Genomic DNA, 18,910 nt, shown 5'->3' with positions numbered 1-18,910 from the left:
TAATAATAATAATAATAATAATAATAATAATAATAATAATGGGGTTATTATTAAGCAGAGTTTTATTTAGCAGGTATTTTAAAATAGTTATTTTAGTAACAAAAAATAATTTTAAAATAAAAAAATCACAAAAATACTACTACTACTACTACTACTACTACTACTACTACTAATAATAATAATAATAATAATAATAACATACCTAAAGGAGTATGAAAGGAAGTGTTTCATATTTAGTCCACTTAGCAGAGAGTAAATATTTGGGATTGAACCCGAAGTGAAAAGTGTAAAGTGCGCTTCTGAATGCTGGGAATAAAATCAGAGACTCTGTCTCCCTCTAGCGGCCAAACAAGAGCAGTGTGTTAATAAAATATTACATAATGCGTTACATAATACAGCAAAACAAGCAAAAATCAGCAGCTCTTAGCTCACCACGAATCAGTTCTCAGTGTGAAAAAGACAGAGTTGTACATCCTTCATGATGAAAACTGAAACGTGTCTTTAGTTTACAAATTTATTACAAATGCCAGAATCCCAAAACGATGAAATGTGAGTCAGGAAGAGCTTTATGTGAGCTTTATCCTAACGCTTTGTCTCCCTCTAGCGGCCAACAAGCGCAGCGTCTTATTCACAGGGAGGAAACCTGACCTGCATGGACCATAATCTCACAGTGTAAACTGATGAACAACATCATTATCACCAGCTGAAAGTCCAAATTCACACAAATACCTGATGATATGATTTATTTAAACCACGTGATGTGATTTATTTAACATTTATTTTCAATCCTATGCCCTATTGGCCCACATCATACCTTCAGAATTTACAAAGAACAGTTAGGCTTATTGAAAAATATCATTTATTTATTTATCTATTTATTGCAGGTGTGTGTGTACAGTACTGTGCAAAAGTCTTAGGCACGCCATTTTGATTTGTATTTTTAGTATAAACCTTGTTACAGATTTTTAGTTTATGACTTCTACATTATCAAGTAGTTTTCCAACACAAAATTAAATGATGTTACAGAAAAATGTTTGTGTGTCAGTAAAGAAAGCAGCAGATTCCATAAGAGACACTTTTCAGATAAAAACAGAATGAAGGCTGCTGGGTTTCGCTGCAGAAATAAGAAGCGAGTCGACAGTCAAAGTCTCCAGAAGAACTGTGGCTGCTTCTGCAAGATGCTCAGTAACACTTCCAGCTCATTTCCTTATAAAACTGTGTTTTATATGTGTTTATATTTCTATGTGTTTTTATGATCAGACTTGGAAAAAAATGCTTCATTACATCTTGGTTGTAAAATGTAAGAGCAGTTGTGGAAAATCAGTCTAAATTAAATATATTATACATTTCTCAGACAAATATCTAATTTAAAAATCGTGTCCAACAATAAAATATAAATTACGCGTACTTTAAAACTAAAAGCGTACAACATAGCAACGGGGATTTTTACTTCCGGGTTCATCGCGACGTAGTTACGTTGCTAGGCGCAGTGTTGCCAGGTGCGCGGTTTGTACCTCTCGACATTTGTGTATTTTTAAAACGTGCTTGAAGTTATTTAATGTTATGAATATAGGAATTAATTAAATGTATATTAAAATCTACGTTGAGTTATGTATGTATGCCCAAATCTTATACTTAGTTGATACAAATATCATCAGACACAAATATTACCACAAAAATCCCCTAAAACTCAGAGTTTTCAGTATGAACTCCAAAAATAGTTAGTGATTTTGGTTTTGTTACTCTAATAGGTTTGAAATTATATAATTTCTGGATGCACTTGGGCTGCATTTAGTTAAATGGAAACCTGTACTTGGGGTGAGAAATTGAATTTTTCTAGGAAGCATATCTGGCAACCCTGAGAAAACAAAAAAACAAAAAAACAACCAACTCCTAGCAAGTGCGCGCGCCTCCAACAACAACCTCCATTCATGAATACCGAGGTAATAACAATAAAACTAACATCATAAATAAGTGTATAAACAGTCTTTCTTGATTGTGTTTGGTATTTGCACAGCTGTCACTGCCTGGTTTTAAAACCACACAGGCTATTTAGCATTGTTAGCATCCTGCTAATTCTCCTGTTTGCTGTGTATTGAATAAAGGTGACCGTGTTGTATTTTGCAAAAAGTGCCGAATTAACGGGAGTGAAATCGGAGATCCTCAGAGTGAAATCAGAGCTCACGAGCCTGCAGCTGTGGCAGCAGCTGGAGCACAAACACCCAAAGTAAGTAAATTCAATATAAAACTCCTAAATAAAAATATAAATCCACTCCAAACGCTCAGACACCTTTAACCACGTGGTTTCTGTCATGCAGCGTTCACTGGCGCATCGAAATTACCGTAAATACCCGTTTCGAGCTCAAGAGTCGCAAACAACAGAACAGCAATCTAACACTTTTACACAATGTTTAAAAAATTATATTCTGACAATAAGAAAACAAAACTGGATTGTAATTAAATGCACAAGATGCGACATTTTGAAGTTAGAATCTGCAATATTTATTCCTTGTAACAAAATTCATTATTTTATTTGGGGGAAAAAAAATAATGCCCTGACAATTTAAAAGCTTTTTTAGTAAATTACATATATAAAATCATAAAAAGATAAAAATTAAAATTGTAATATTAAATATTTAACCTAAAATAAAATAAAATTAAATATTTAACATAAAATATAACAAATATTTAACATTTATTATTTAAACTAAACATGCAACATTATATTTTTGTTGTATTTATTTAGGCTGGATTAAATATTTTTAACTTATAAAAAAATGAAAACTTTTAATACTATTAGTAATCCATCCATTCTATAGAAACTGTAATGTTGACAGAAATCTATATATTTTTTTCTATTTTTTTGTGGTGTGCAATTTTTCCTGTATGAGTTTTATGTCATTAAAGTAAAACTGTAGCTTAAACTACTATAGCTGCTTTCTAATAATTAATAATTTCTAATAATCCTGTTATTCATCCTTTTTTTAAAATATAGTATAAGTGTGTACAGCGACACAGAGTGTTAGAAAGGTGATATTATTATTATTATAATTATTATAATAATATAATATTATTATATTATTATTATGACATCATCATCTTAAAGCATCTCTGTTTATTGATTAATTTCAGCTTTAATGCACGTCTGTGATTTAAGTGTTTTAATGCTGTGTTTGTGTGTTTATGGTGTAACATTAACGTGAACGTTTCCCCCGCAGGCTCTCGGCTGTACGTGAGCAGGTGGTTTTGGCCGTGAGGAGAGAGTACGTGGCTGTGGGCGAGCAGGTTGTGCGTCTGCAGCACGGAGACGAGGTGGCTGTGATCCCGCCGCTCAGCGGAGGCTAAACACACATCACAGGTTCCCCCACGTACACACACTCTCTTACGTCATTAAGCTCTATGTAGCTTCTCTCTCTCTCTCTCTCTCTCTCTCTATCTCTCTCTCTCTCTCTCTCTCTCAGTGCTGCTCCAGCGTAAACACAGCCATGGACTTGGGGAAAGGACTTGGGAATGTGATGTCGCTCCACAGGGATTTGTGGGAAATCCGTCATTTTGTTTTTGCATGTTTTACAACAAGAGCCAGCCGACGTTTACTTTACAAATCCAGGGTCATTGGTGTAATTATCATAACTACATTTACTTCATATAACTTCATATAAATTCTCCTGCGGGTTGTTCAGGGGACTCCAGAACGATCAGAGTTTATTTTCTGTGATACTGAGGTCGCCGTTCAGCAGCATGTGTTTCAAGTCATTTTCAATTTCACACGAGAAACTGAAGTTTGGTTGAAAGAATAAACATCGAGGACACACACGAAATCAGAACTAATACAGTAAGAGGAGATCAGTAGTTCACAGGAAGCAACTTTATTAAATCAGTTTTTTTCCCCTAAATGTTACACTTTTCTCTTAAATGTTGCATGGAGAAGTGGTTTAAAGAAATTAAATAATAAAAAAAAATTCTGTTGAATAAATAAAAACGTAAATATAAAAATAGAACTAAAATCTAAAAAAAATGATATTGTATTGTAATAATAATAATAAGTATAAAGATAATACTTGCACACTAATATACGTTATTAATAATAAAAATAATATAAAAATTCCAATTTAATGAAAATAATTAATAAAAGCAAAAAAGAGGAAATGAGAAGATATAAAGAATCTCTTTAAAAGCGATAAAAGTGCCATGAGCTGTCAGGTTTGTACTTTTCTGACACTGACAGAAGACTCTGGTTTTGGTAATATTAATATCAAATTTATTTAGAAATCATTTGAAGAAGTTTTTACATTTATTTAAGAAATGTGTTATTCATGAAAATCCATTTGGTTGGGAAAAACGATGGCGATGTCTGTCCTACGTTTCGCTCCTGAGTTTGTGTGTAAAGGAAACGCAGTAACTGATCGGGTTTTGAATCGCATGTCAAGTTTAAATCACTTATTTATTTCAGTTACACACCGACTTAATGATCATTTTGGGAAAGAAGGAATTTCAAAACAAATCCATAAATTAAGATGAATTAATTAATGTTAGTAATTCAGTGAAGACAAAAGTAATAGCGCCCTATAGGAGGAGGAGGAGTTAGCGTGTGTCTGTGGTAGCTGACGCTCTGCAATGGCCGAGCTGCATTATTGGAAGATTTAGTGCTTGCCGTACTTACAATGTGCTCTTTCACCATTTAGTTGGCATTTAGTTGTTTTCAGCTCTCTTTGTCTTTTAAGGAATTTTGTGGGCGTGGTTAAATGTAAATCAGCTGTGACCAGGCTTATAGATTCTATCGAGATGGCTAACAAGTTGGAAGGTTTAAATGTCTGTCGGTTTAAAAGCGTTTGCAGGTTTAAGATCGACAGAAATATTTTGTGTTGCTTATCTTGTGATATGAACATGAAAATTGGGTTACTTTACAATGCAAGAATTCCCTAAGTATTTCCGCTGCTGTTCATCACAGAGCACATGCACATGTAGTTTATATCATTTCAATTTTATAATGAGCCTAGTTACAGCTCATAACACATTCGGTTTGTTTACTGTCCTGACTTCAGTTTTGCAGCCTTTCTGACCTTGTTAAAGGGTTAATTAATAAAAATATGGACTAAATGCTAATGCTAGAGTGACTAGTAGCTACAGTTGACTCGTAACCAGCTTTTTTCCACAGTAATGGCGTAATGTGTACACGACAAGCATTATGTATGTCTGGCCACGCCCCTTCTTTTGGTAATTTACAGCTGTTTGGTGTTAATCACATCAGTATGAAAAAATGAGTCAGCAAAGGTCATTTTTAGCTCAGTGTTAATTACACAATGCGTTTGTGTGCGTGTGTGTGTGTGTGTGTGTGTGTGTGTGTGTGTTAAGCAGCAGTGATGGAGGATGGACAGGGTCTGGACCTGATTAAACTCACCACAGACAAACTCTCCACTGATGCTGTGTCAGAATCAGTGACATGTTCCTCCTGTGGAGCCATTTCATTATTCATCGGTAGGATAAAAAACTTGCTGAATATATTGATTTTTTTAAATTTATTTTTTCTATGTGAGCTAGTGATGTGTCGTTTGATAATGTGTCGGATCTTTGAATCGACTTTTTTTTAGATGAATGTTGACTCACACATATGAGCCATTTTGGGTTTTTTTTCCTTTTGCTGTATAATTTAATCTAAACACTTCCATAGAAATCTCTTTGCGACATCTGAGCTGTTTTTTAGTGAATAATGAGACGTGTTAGAGTGTGAGTGATTCAGTGTGACAGAATCTGCTGCATATTTAATTAAATGCAGTGTAAAGTAATGATAATTTTGTTTATTACAAAGTTGAGTAAGATTTCATGAAACAATTTCAGGCATAAGTAGAACAATTGCAGGTTAAAGTATCGCACAGTTTTTCTGGTTTAGCAAAAAAAACCAAAATGGCACTGAGCTGTTTGGGAGTCGACTCTTATCGGTGAACCGAGTCAAATGATCTGACTCACTGAAAAGAGTCAGAATGTCTGTCGATACTGTAAGAGTTTTTGTGTTTAAACAATCCAACAAGCTCCAATAATTGTATTTGAGTGTTTTGTCTCCATCATCCAACTTGTCTTGTAATATATATAGTCGACTCTTTGAGTCAGCATTCTCACAGAAGAGTCGACTCGTTTGCAAATGACTCACACGAGCCTATTTTTTCCCATTTTTTAATGTAAGGCAATGCCATAACTCTTGCAGTGCAATTTTAAAACCTTTTTTTCAACATCTGAGCTGTTCTAATAGCATGAGTGATGACACACGTGTTCGGCTCAGAGATGTTTAAATGATTCAGCATGACGCAGAGTAAAGTTATTTCGTTTATTAAAATGTACAGTAAGATTTCATGAAGGAATTTCAGCCAAAACATCAAGCTGTGATTTGTTCTTCAACAGCTTTATCCTGTTAGGGGAAAAGAAAGGCAATGAGTCGTTTGCGTAACTGAAAGAGTCGACTCTTGTTGGTGAGCTGAATCGGGTGATCTGACTCACTGAACAGAGCCGTCACTAGCATGAGAATTTGTTGCATATGTTATTAATTTATAAATGTGTGTTTCAGGAACCACCAGAGATCATTTCCAGGGAAAGAAGGTCGTTCGGCTGGAATATGAAGCGTACGTGCCCATGGCGGAGTCAGAGATTAGGAAAATATGTGCTGACGTGAGGAGAAGATGGCCGACAGTCCGACACATCTGCATCCATCACAGACTCGGGTGAGCGGCTGCAGCCGAAAGTGCGTCAGGTGTAAGACGGGTTTGGTGTATGACGTCAGAGAAGCGTAAAGTTTCCAAAATCACACCTCATCCGTATCACTTCTAATGCACAATCTCCGCCTTCGTACTTTAGGCCACACCCCTACCTGACCCTGAATTTTTTTTCTTTTCCTTTTTTCCTTTTTTTCTTGTGTTTATTGAAAACAGATTCATACAGAGTCAGAAACCGCATCGGTACGTCTGTTTGAGAAACTCCTGATCTAAAGTGACAAGAATATGTTATTTAGACATTAAGCTAAATAGGTGGCTATAGGCTTCCACTGCAAGACTAAATATTTAATTTAATAATGTAAGGAGTAAAACTCTGTGTCATGCTGTTCTAGGAAAGTAATCAACAACAAGGTGGTGTGATGACACAGATTTCCCCCAACGTTGATTATTTTCCTAGAACAGCAGATCCCCAAGTATTTTATTTCTCTTATACCACAGCGATTTGTCAACGATTTGAATTTTTTAAAATTATTATCGAATGTACACAACATACTTTTTATCCCCTTACAGAAAACATTACCATATCAATGAATTTTAAAATCTGTTTATGTGGAATTTATGTATCCTCCGTACAAATCCCTGTAAATGAGCTGTTACTATGGAAACGATACCGAGCTTCAATATAGACATGCACTTGTTGTCAGTGCTGTTTTATAGAAAATTAATCAACAACTGATGACCAAAAGTACAAATACTTTCATATCAGACCTGTAATCTATGTTATTTGTCTCCAGTTTAATTAATCGTTTGTTTTATTATAATATTTTATTTTTTAAAATAAGAAACTTTCACTTTATTGGTTGTAGTTACTAAAATGCTGGGTAAAATAGCTACATTTTAGCTTTTATTTCTAGAAATCTGCAATTTTACGGCATACATTTTTCTGATTCTGTAATCAGGACGTTGACCTGTGTGTGTGTGTGTGTGTGTGTGTGTGTGTGTGTGTGTGTAGCGTGGTTCCTGTTACTGAGGCCAGCGTGATTATCGGAGTCTCGTCACCTCACCGCAGTGACTCTCTGGAGGCCGTGAAGTACGGAATAAACGCCCTCAAATCCACCGTCCCCATCTGGAAAAAGGTTCGTCTACATGTAGTGTGAGCTGCACCACAGCGCTGCTGGATTCTGATTGGTCAGAAGGTGTTGATTAATTTTCTGTAACAGCAGCTCTGACAGTAGTGCAGCTACTAATGCACTCGTTCTAATACGTTATCGTTTCTCTAGTAACAGCTCATTCACAGGGACATGTACAGCAGACGCTCCACATCAACCGATTAAAGTTTTCTGTAAGGAGATGTTTATTTAACATTTATGGAAGGAGTCTCCAGTGTCAGAGTTACAGCTGTAACTTTACATTTTTTTCTAAAATCTTCAGGACAGAGGAGTTTATGCTTTTTTTTTTTTTTTGTGGTTTCTCAGTAACATGATAAGCCGCGACTGTTTATAGCTGCTATAACGACAGTGAGAACTTGTTTCATGGACGTCCTTCAGCATTACATGTAACAATGAATGGATAAAATGTATAACGTGTTGTTCTTCAATAAAACTGTCATCATATAAAATGAATTAAACTTGCTCTTATAGAAAAATAATCATCTTCAGATGATCTTCAGTGACTCCGCTTCATCACTCCACCCCCTCGCTGATTAGTTTCCCGTAACAGCAGCACACTGAGTGTTTGACTCCCTGCTTCTGGTGTTTTTTATTTTTTTTTATTTCTAGGAAATCTATGAATCAGAGGAGCCATGCTGGAAAGAGAACAGTGAGTGTCTGTGGACAGGAAGTCGGGACGAGAGAAAAACGAGTTGACCTTTGGACTGTAGTGAGCTCTGGGAATTTTATCTCGAGGCGGGTTCATGAACTTACAGCTTGTGAGTGAGATGTGGCTTTTTTTCTTATTTTAATATGACTCAGCAATATTAGAACAAATTAAAAAAATAATAGTATATTTGTTTAGATTTTAACCATCTCTTAAATATGTATATTTAAGAGATGGTTACAATCTAAACAAATATACTATTAGGCTAAGAACTAGAAATGAGCATTTGTGGAAAAAATCTTGTATTGCATTGTATAAAAAAAAAATCAAATGTCAAGCAAAATGTACATATTCTTAGCTCTTTATACAATTTTCTCCTAAATGATCAACTGTTTGCTGAAATAAAACACAAAATGTAGCTATTTTACCCAGATGCCCCTAGTGGTCATTTTTACTAACTGCACCCAATAAAGTGGATCTGTAGGTTCACATGAAGCCTTCTTTTTTTTTTTTATAATAACTCTTAACTTAAACTTACAGAGGTGAAATTTCTGATAGGAAAACTTATCCTGCTTTATAGTAAATCTAATATATTGCTATTGGCTGGAAGATGTCTCTTTATAAGTGTCATTATTAGCAGTTTAGGTTCTGGCTTGAGGTTAAAAGCAATTTTCTTTTTAGCAAATATAATATGTATTAAATGAATTCTTACACATTTTAATGTCAACTGTGATTTAAAAATGTCAAATGATTATTTTATCTAGAGAAAATCCCAAATGCTAGTTTATTATTTTTTTTTTCATTTTAAAATTCATTAAAAACATGTAATTGTTCTGAGAAAACTTAAAAGAACATGTTTTGTGATAGTACGCTGGTATCCCACCAAAAGGTGTCACCAGAAAGCATTATAACTTACAACTAACTAATCAGTAACTAATCAGTAACTAATCAAATAAACCATCAGATCTGTGCAGATTGCAGGCAACAGGTAGGTGTGTCTATGACTCCATATATGGAAATCTGAGCAGTTCTGAGTGTACCCTTAAGAACATAGATGAGAATGTGGGCGTGTCTTCACACCCATATATGGAAGTGGTAGGAAGAAGGAAGACGCTGATGATTCACGTGCACGTGTTTTTGCACGAGTTCGCTTATCCGAGTTAACCTGATGGGATTCCGGAGAGGATTTAATTCACGTTCATGAACGTTCGCCTTCTTCTCTGTTAATGTTAGTTATTAGAAAATGTTTACAAATGCGTTAAAAAAAATACACTGGATGTAAAACAAATATGACCAACTAGCTCTACGACCACTGGTACAGATAATAATGTAGCTTTATTATATGCTTTAGTTATTATATTTTTAGTTCGAAAAAGTAAATATAAAATGTATATACTGTATGTGTATCAATTGAATCTTTTCTCCGTTGAACCCCTGTAGTGGATTATGTGAAAACACAAAAATAAAAAGACGGATATTATTCTTGTCAGTCTTTTCAGAAATATAGAAATATTAATGAAAACCACAACAAATTAAGCAAATTAAAGATTTTACTGATCACTTTACTGATAAATTGCCATAAATTTGTTAGAGAAAACAGGGCAATTTGTTCCTATTATTCTAGATAAAAATTGAAATAACGTACCATTTAAAAAAAAAAATTAAATTCTGTAAACATTTAGAGCTCTGATAAATTTATAGAAACACATTATTACAGTAATCAGTATTTTTTCTATGTGGAGGGTAAAATCCGACTACAGTACATATTTAACTTATTGCAGAATTCAGATTCAGTAAATAATAATCTTACATTTACAGTTGTGCTGTACAGTCTGAGTAAAATATAAAAATACAAACTCTTACCAAAGCCTAAAGGTTGGACGAAAAAAAAAAAAAATGCTGAAAATTAAATTTTTTTTTTTTACATTTTTCTAGATGGGCAAAAGAAATATAAAGTAAGGCATTTGTAGAAATAAAATACAAGAGAAAAAAAAGTAAATCCAGAAGGTTAAGTACAATCAACATCACTAACGTGAACTAACAGGTAAGTGAGAAGCGAGTAAAGTGCCGGTTGAACATGTAAAGAAAACTCTAACTGTAAAAATAAACAATAAACTTTCACTTGAGCTGAAACGTGTAAGAATGTGAAAAACAATGGATTTTTTTTTTAAATTCCCAGAAACATCATTCCGCTGGCTGGTGTGTGTGTGTGTGTGTGTGAACACCACGTTTCAGTCAGCAGAGTGTTTAAATATTACAGTACAGTATTCCAGTAGTTTATGTAATGCTTTCTGTTCCTGAGAGAGAGAGAAGAATGAAGTGTTTAAAAATAAAAGCAGTGTTAAACACGTTCCAACAAACACACAGGTATAAAATATTTTCACCAGTTTGTTATAATTATGGAAACTTGTTTCTGCCACGTAGGAGAAAATATTACGCTCGTGATTGAGTTACTATCATGCAGTTGCTTTTTTAAATCTCGTAATTGGGAGTTTTTACACAAATGCTCCATTTTTTCTTACAGCTGAATTACTCAGTTGTGTGTTTATCTCACAATTGTGAGTAAATGTCACTCAATTGTGAGTTTATCTCGTACTTGTGAGTTCATGTTGCTCAGTTATTTCGACACAACTGCAACTTTTGTTTCTCACAATTGCAAGTTAATATCACTAAATTGTGACTTTTTAAAAAAAAATCTCGAAATTGCGGGTTATTTTCACAACATCATGACTTTTTTTGTGTAAACGAGGAATATAAGTTGGAATATATATACGAGGAATGGAAAATGCAGGGGGAAAAAAGTTGCAACTGTGAGATAAAGCTGTGTAATATTTTCTCATACGCAGCAGAAACAAGCTTTTATAGGTATTTGATGTAGAGATTTTTTTTCATTCATCTTCTACATATAGCCTGTATATATATATATATAGCACTTTGCTTTCACAGCTGATGAAGGATTTTGGTCTGAAAGGTAATGTAACCTTGTGCACTACACTTAACTTTTTACTATGTCTACTTATACACACACACACACACACACACACACACACACACACACACACACACACTTACTTTGAAACGGAGAATGTGATTAACCAACAGGAAACATATGCAAGGTTCTTTTTTTTTTTCTAAGAACTGTTACAGAACTGCGTTTATGTATATTTATGTGTGTGTATAAACACACATACAGTTCTGTAACAATTCTAAAAAAAAAAGAAAAGTTATTTCCTGTTGGTTAATCACGTCCTCCGTTTCAAAGTTAAAATTTTTTAGCCCCAAAAAAAAGACCTTTACACTTTTTAAGTCTTTTGTATTTAATGCTGGACGTACAATCGAAGTCAAATGTTTTCATTACTGCATGGTTTTTAGATGGGAAAAAGCACAATGTACCTTTATTTAGCTATAAAACTGTTAAAATAAGTGTGTGTGTGTGTGTTTGGTTTGTATTGTACCACGCTGAACCTCATTTATCACACTGGATACGAATTAATTAATTTGAAAATCATTCACAGGAGCATTTACACAAGAAATGTGGTGTTCAAATTGGAAAAATGTTCCTATCTTACGTTTGGCTCCTCAGTCTGTGTAAATTTCCATATAAGGAAACTCACTAACGTGAAACTCGACCAATCGGGTTCAAGTCGTGTAATGGTCGATGAGTTACTGCGATTTTTTTTCTTACGATTTTTAAGGTTTACGCTGTCACATGTAAATCACTTATTTATTTAACCAATTTAATGAACATTTTGTCAAACTCTGTCACTTCATATTAATGACTTGAAGGAAAACAAATGCATAGATGAAGACGAATAACACTAGCCATTCAATTAGGACAAAAGTAATGGCGCCCTATAAAAAAGAGGAGGAGTCAGTATTGTAGCTGACCTGCTGCAGTTGCTTAACTGCGTTACTGTAAGATTTAGTTCACACCACACTTAGGACATGCTTGTTCACTGTTTGGTCTCCATTTTGTCATTTTGAGCACTCTTTACCTTTTATGGAGTTTTGTGGGTGTGGCTAAATGTTACTCTTGTTTTGCAGCCTTTTTCATGATTGCACTTGGTATTTAACAACTGACTGGCAGTTACAATAAATGACAATAATGAGGCCCATTGTAACTGAAGTCTTGATTAAAGGGGATAAAAACTTTCGCACTCGACTGCATGTAATGTTAATCTTCCACGTGTTGTATGTTAGAACGATGCTATTTGGCCGCACCTGAGCTAGCATTTCACCAAAAAGCATTTACACTATGAATGATTCAGTAGTAGATCATCTGAAGGACTGGTTGATCCGACTTCAGGATAATTTATATCAAATTATATCAAAAATGTTTTGTAGTCACCGTCAATACTGAAATATAAACATTAAAAACTGAAATGTGGCATTATTGAATATTGTGAAATGTTTCTCATGAAAATGATACATATGATATGATGTTCAAAATGATAAGACTTTTTTTTTTTTAATTAAAATATCTAAAAAGGAAGAACTCTTATTTTCCATAGTAATTTTGTTCTGTTCTGTCAGGGAAAAAGTCAGTGCAGTTTGCGTGCCATTTTCATTTTCAACAATATTTCTCTATCAGTAATATTTACAGTATTTCCAAATGAAAGTGAAAAACAAACGGGAAAGGAGGTCCTCGTACGCTGATTCAGAGACTCGGAGTGAAAAATGAAACATTCTCTAGTGTTGGTGAAAATAAACAGCGAATGTGCGGATTTTCCACGGCAGCACAACAGTCGGATTGTTGTCCATTCGTGGCTTTTCAGACAGTTTTCCATTCGAGCCAGATCACAGTCGTTTCCTGCTGCTGGTGTCTGGTTGAGGTTCTTCGCCTCGCTGCTGCTGATCTGAACTCCGTCTCTCTGAGGGTTACATCTTTGACTCCAGCTGATCTGAGATCAGACAGTCTTTAAACGGATCGGACATCAGTGTTGGTCTCACGGTTGTCCTGCGTTGTCCTGTAGTCCCTCTGCTTCAGCGCCGTCCTCGTTTCTCTGCAGCTGCTGGTATTTGCGCTTAAAGAAGCCCAGCTGAAGAGATCACGCCACAAACACGAATGATTTTTTACATTTTCAAAAAATAAAAAAAGAAAAATCTTTAAACAAAGTCGATCAGCTAAGACGTGTTAAGTGTGAGATTTTAACATCTTCAATTTTGCTTTGTATTTGCTGATGAACTGTTTGGGGACATTGGTGGGAAAATTATTACTATTATTATTATTATTATTATTATTATTATTTTGCATGAACCAGTGAAAAAAATCTTGCATCATAGCAAAAAGACTAATGTTAAATGGTAGCATAAGACGGAATGACTAAATAAAGGAAGAGAAAGGAAATAAAATGAGAAAATTAAAAAGAAAGAGAATGCAAGAAAATGCATAAAAGAAGGAAAGAGGGAAGAAAGGAAAGAAAGAATGTAGGAAGGCAAGGACAGGAATGAGGGAAAGAAGGAAAGAAAGAAAGAAAGAAAAAGAAGAAAGGAAGAAAAGTAGGAAAGAAAGGAAGGAAGTACAGACGTAAAGAATGGGAGGAGTAGAGAAAAGCCAGCGGGGAAAAAAACAGAAAAGAAGAGAATAAGAGAAATTATGAGAAAAGCAGAAAAATGGAAGAAATGGATAAAAGAGTGTGTGAAAGAGAAAAAACACCAAAAAACTAAAGTGTGAGTGAAAGTGGGAGAATGAGAGAAGTACAGGAAGAAAAGGAAGCTTTATGTTTTAATCTTATGTGTGAAACATCTCCAGACACACGCGTTCACTCGGTCCCTAAAATTCAGTCACTTGCCATTGTTGTTGCTCGTTTATTAAGCAGTAGGTGTATTTCTGAAAAAGAAAGTGAAAATAAAATCTTACCTTCCACAACACTGCGACAGCAGCAGCCAGCAGGAGTAATCCTCCGATCACACTGCCCACGATCACACCGACAGGTACATCACCTTTGGCTCCGGGTTTACTCACCGTGACGTCGACCTGATCCGCAGAAAAACACCAGCCGTGAACTCTGAGGCTGTTTTTACACTATTACCCAAATGCTGTGTTCACAACCAAGTGGGAACGGGGAAGCTTCCCACTTCCCAGTAGGAAAGATCTGTTTGAATGGCTCTCCAGCTCCTACTCAGAAAGTCAGAGTTTTTCAAGAGCTCCAACTTCTCCGAGTTGCGATTCTGTGACGTCACTTGAACATCGCGGTGAAAAGTAAGAAATAACGCGATTTAAGGTTTTTAAGCCGTCTTTGACTTTCTGTTTGTATTCGAAATCACTAAATACTGGGTCATACTTTAATAATCAAAATATTATTTCACATTCTGAAAGAATTTTTGATCAAACTGCTCTTTTATGTAAATGAATAAATGAATCAAGCACTAACCAAACTACTCTTAAATTTGTTTAGTGCCTTCCAAGTTCAGTCGGCAGAGTTCACATGAACGCTCAGATGTGGGAAGTAGGAGATCCCGAGTGGGAAAATTCAGAGTTCCCAACTGTCGTGAACGCAGACAAATACTTGGGTCTGCACTCAGGACTGATTTCTGGGCTTGTTGTTCAGGGGCGGTGCTTATAATCGCAGCTTTGCTTCCACATCGTTCTGAATATTGGCTCCATTGTGCATTTCCATACCCCCTGTTTGTGCACGCAGGTTCACAAAATGTTATTTTTCTTTGGTACTGACATGCGAATGGAAGAGAACATCCCTGCACGTCATGCAGGAATCCCTGCAAACTAGGAGGAGTTTTAATACAAGAAGATTTTTAGCCGTGCATGCCGGCATGAGACGTGCGGTTTTTCACCATGTTCTCACAAAGCTGAGCTCATTACAGAGCTCCAGTCCTGTGAAAGACAGTTTGTAGATCTCAGTAAAGTGTTCTGTCTCCTCTGCTGATTATAACAACCCTTTCCCTGCAATCGCGAAACTAGAATTGGGGAGTAACATGACAAGTTAGACTAATCACGTCACTCAGAACTGAACACAGCACTGAGAGCGGAGAGCTTCCAGGGTTCGGCTGACCCCAGCCCCAGACCACCGTTTTCAAGAGGACCAGGGATCAGCTTTCACACTTCATCAAATGTACCCTTGTCCAGAAAAACATGCAAGTGTTTAAAAAAAAAAAAAACCCTGAATCTCAAGCCAAGCCGTGACAACACAATTTCCATTAATATATTAGTGTGGAGGCCTGGGAAAACCCCTGATCTTCTACGATGCCAGCCAGAAGACAACAGTAACCCCGCAGTGAACGATAAAAAACAGTACATTTTCCATACAGTCCTTTTACAAATCACTTGTCTATGTTCCAGTTCCACACAAAATGGCCGACTGCTCACACTGTTTCAGTGTGTCTGTGCTGAAAACCATAGATGAGCAGCATTTTTAATCATCTTCTAATGATCATTACCATTAAAATCATATATGTAAAATGTAAAATGTTAGATTTGATGCTTTGTTGTCAGCCTATTTATTCTTTTTTTTTTGTCTCTTGGCTGAAAATTTTCAGTAGCAGAGATTTCAGTGCATCACCAATAAATATATTTAACTGATGTTAGCTATACACTTGTTAAATGTTAGCTAAATCAGACATAAAGTATTCAGTACCGTCACTTGTTTGTGGGCGATAACGAGTAGATCAGGCTGAGACGTCTCGATCTGAGCGTTCACGTCTAATACGACCGACTGGAAATCAGCCTGGAGAGAGAGAGAGAGAGAGAGAGAGAGAGAGAGAAATGAGTGAAACGTGGCTATACAGCTGTCACACTGTGGTTTCACAACACTAATATATTATTCTGACCTATTGATTAATTGTCGAAACGTGACTATATTAATCCAGAAAAATCTCTTATTGATCTTTTGCCACAGTATATAATGTCTGTGTTGACCTCAAACAACAGATATTTCCAAACCTCTTGATTTAAAAACAAAACAAAACCAAGCTTGGAAAATCTTGTTTAGTTATTGTGCACCAGTGTTTTAATTATTAGAAAAATCTATAAAAATTTTATTTGTCAAAAACTATAGATATTGGTCCATTTTAATTAATTTTACAAATATCAAATGTTTAATTATATAGTGTTAATAATAAAGTAAACTATATAAAGAAGTCCTGAAATTATTACTAAAGCATTCAGCTAATGATTTTATTGATATATTATTGTTATTATTATTATTACTATTTTTTAAAATTATTAATGTGTTTATTTATGTATCATTTTAATCTCTTTTTTCTCAGATTTTTAGTTCACTGCACTGAATCAGAGCTCTCCCTCAGGAGTAAATTGAATAAAAACATTGAAAACAGACAATCCAATCTGGCAACCCTGCTGTCGTTCAGATTGGTGAAGAGAGGACGGCGGTCAGTAAACCTGAGAGAACGTTCCGTTCCAAATCCTCGTGGACACGCCGATGTAGTACTCCGTTTTCACGCCCAGGTCTTTCAGCACACACGTCAGCTGCTTACACACGGCCGAGCCGCAGTTCTGTAGAGAACACACGAGGAAAAATACGGACGTGGGAAATAACATCAACACTGTAGGGTTTTCATACACAATTTAAATAGTACATTTTTTTATCTAAAGTGGATTAAACATGATTGGAATATTTATGTGTATTATATAGTAAATACTTTTACAAAATAAAATCATTGCCTTTTTTAAAAATGTAAATTTTGGTCTGAGATAAAATAAGAAAGAATTTAATGTCAAAAAAGCTGCACGTGTAATCAAAATGATTTTGGAGAGCCAATTTAGTTTCTATGCATTCTGATAATGTTATAGTGTACAGAAAAAGAGATTACACACACACACACACACACACACACACACACTGACCAGGTGACTGGTTCCTCTGAAGCTCTCCTTGGTGAATTTGGCTGTGTATTCTGTCTCTCCGATGTTAAACGGGTCAATCAACGCTTGGGTTTCACACTGAACATCACTCCGCTGTCTCACACACACACACACACACACACACACACACACACACATCAACAGCTACAACTTCAGATAATCAGTTTATAAATGTAATGACCTTCATGTATAACCAGTCTGATCAGTCTGACACTGCGCTTATTTACTCATTAAAATGTTAAAGCAAACAAAGCAAACTGAAACCAAGAGAAAATACTACGGCATCCTCCTGCAGTACAGGTGATAAAGCGGCTTTATGGTGTTTAAACAGCGTGTTTAATAGAGAGTGTGATGACGGACAACTCTGAGCGCGCAGAGCAGTGTCAGCGAGTGTGATCAATAAAAATGAACGCAGTGTGCTGTGGATTGTGCACATAAAGGTACTGATGAGCGTGGAGCAGTGACGAGTGTGCAGAGAAACTGTCGCATGTGAGAGCATTTCAGTTCAGCGAGCACTAAGCACGATAATAACCACGCTCGCTGAAATTGCTCTACGCTCTCAGGTCGGCCGTGCTCACTACTCTCTATTAAACACACCGTTTAAACACCATAAACAATTTAAATATAAAACTCAGCACCAGGACTTCATAACAGCACACAACAGAAACTGACTTAAACAGAGAGAAATAAAATATTCCATGATGCCTCTGATTGACTGATTGATTGATACTAAGTCGGTTACTCATCTCAGTTTCAATGTTGGTATCAACGGTACTTGGTCTGGAAAAAAATGGCATCGACGCAGCCCTAGTTCTTACTAGTAAAAAACTTTAAACAATACGATTTCATATGGCTGAAAATAGCCTCTCCTGTCAGTCATGTTATAGACACGCCCCAAACAAACATGGTGGAATTCAGTGCTAAACTGTAGCAGATAATTAGCAAAAATGCAAAAGTGCAATGAAGAAATAAAAACAGTAAATCTGGGAGCTGTTTTTTTTTCTTCTCCCCAATATGAAGATGCTGAAGAGGACGAAGTTCGACACTGAATTAGCTCCATTTCTTCTGGACAGGTAAAGTTAATGTTAATGCAATCTTTACTGTTATAAACTGTTTAATTAATGACCACAGCAATAAATCAGTGAGTTATTTATGTGTGTTTATGCCGAGCTTTGTCGTAGCTGGCACATTCTCAAGGTAGATACAGGTAAATACAACATGATATGAGGTAATGCAGCTTCTTCAAGAGTGTAACAAAACTCTGACTGACTGCGACTAGACGATACGAAATGACCTTGATGAACATGTTCTCACCGGTGTGCCCTCGACTGAGGTTATATACAGCAGCTGATTCCCTGATTTCATACTGATGGGCAGCGACACTCTGAGGTAAACAAGACTGACTGGAAAAACTGCTCCGGAAACCTACAGCGGAGAACAATACACCACAATATCAAATCGTGGAGGGATAAACCAGTATACCTGTATTAACACCTGTAGAGTCCAAACATCTCATTACAGAAAAATGGAAAAGGACATCTTAATCTGTTTTAGC

The 18,910-nt window shown here is 35.7% G+C and overlaps 3 protein-coding genes across 3 annotated transcripts in view; 2 read left to right on the top strand and 1 right to left on the bottom strand.

Moving 5' to 3' along the window:
- The first annotated feature begins 1,828 nt into the window (after window positions 1-1,828).
- On the top strand, window positions 1,829-3,358 carry LOC113543955 (molybdopterin synthase sulfur carrier subunit). The gene is made up of 3 exons (XM_026942501.3): window positions 1,829-1,943; window positions 2,106-2,227; window positions 3,219-3,358. Exons 1-3 carry the CDS (start codon window positions 1,932-1,934, stop codon window positions 3,343-3,345), a joined length of 261 nt encoding a protein of 86 aa, XP_026798302.1. The 5' UTR covers window positions 1,829-1,931; the 3' UTR covers window positions 3,346-3,358.
- A 2,002-nt stretch (window positions 3,359-5,360) lies between these two features.
- LOC113543954 (molybdopterin synthase catalytic subunit) lies at window positions 5,361-8,943 on the top strand. Its single transcript, XM_026942500.3, has 4 exons — window positions 5,361-5,475; window positions 6,557-6,710; window positions 7,714-7,837; window positions 8,480-8,943. The coding sequence occupies exons 1-4, from the start codon at window positions 5,361-5,363 to the stop codon at window positions 8,564-8,566; spliced, it is 480 nt and encodes a 159-aa protein (XP_026798301.2). The 3' UTR covers window positions 8,567-8,943.
- Window positions 8,944-10,048: 1,105 nt separating this feature from the next.
- Window positions 10,049-18,910, bottom strand: part of itga2.2 (integrin, alpha 2 (CD49B, alpha 2 subunit of VLA-2 receptor), tandem duplicate 2) — a 47,511-nt gene continuing 38,649 nt past the window's right edge. The window contains exons 24-29 of the mRNA XM_034312574.2: window positions 18,670-18,780; window positions 17,338-17,448; window positions 16,873-16,986; window positions 16,109-16,198; window positions 14,377-14,493; window positions 10,049-13,555 (exon numbers count right to left, since the gene is read on the bottom strand). Of these exons, the coding sequence (XP_034168465.2) occupies window positions 13,463-13,555; window positions 14,377-14,493; window positions 16,109-16,198; window positions 16,873-16,986; window positions 17,338-17,448; window positions 18,670-18,780 (636 nt within the window). The 3' untranslated portion in view covers window positions 10,049-13,462. The remainder of the gene's footprint in view (window positions 13,556-14,376; window positions 14,494-16,108; window positions 16,199-16,872; window positions 16,987-17,337; window positions 17,449-18,669; window positions 18,781-18,910) is intronic.

Source organism: Pangasianodon hypophthalmus, chromosome 17, assembly GCF_027358585.1.
Source record: "Pangasianodon hypophthalmus isolate fPanHyp1 chromosome 17, fPanHyp1.pri, whole genome shotgun sequence".
NCBI lineage: Eukaryota > Metazoa > Chordata > Actinopteri > Siluriformes > Pangasiidae > Pangasianodon > Pangasianodon hypophthalmus.
This window is presented reverse-complemented; position numbering and strand designations above follow the sequence as displayed.

Bases quoted from the DNA above. Each gene is read 5' to 3' on its own strand.
- LOC113543955 (XM_026942501.3), top strand. The intron at 2,228-3,218 runs GTAAGTAAATTC...TTTCCCCCGCAG, and splicing joins CTGGAGCACAAACACCCAAA to GCTCTCGGCTGTACGTGAGC.
- LOC113543954 (XM_026942500.3), top strand. From the start codon at position 5,361: ATGGAGGATGGACAGGGTCTGGACCTGATTAAACTCACCACAGACAAA. The intron at 5,476-6,556 runs GTAGGATAAAAA...TGTGTGTTTCAG, and splicing joins AGCCATTTCATTATTCATCG to GAACCACCAGAGATCATTTC. The intron at 6,711-7,713 runs GTGAGCGGCTGC...GTGTGTGTGTAG, and splicing joins TGCATCCATCACAGACTCGG to CGTGGTTCCTGTTACTGAGG.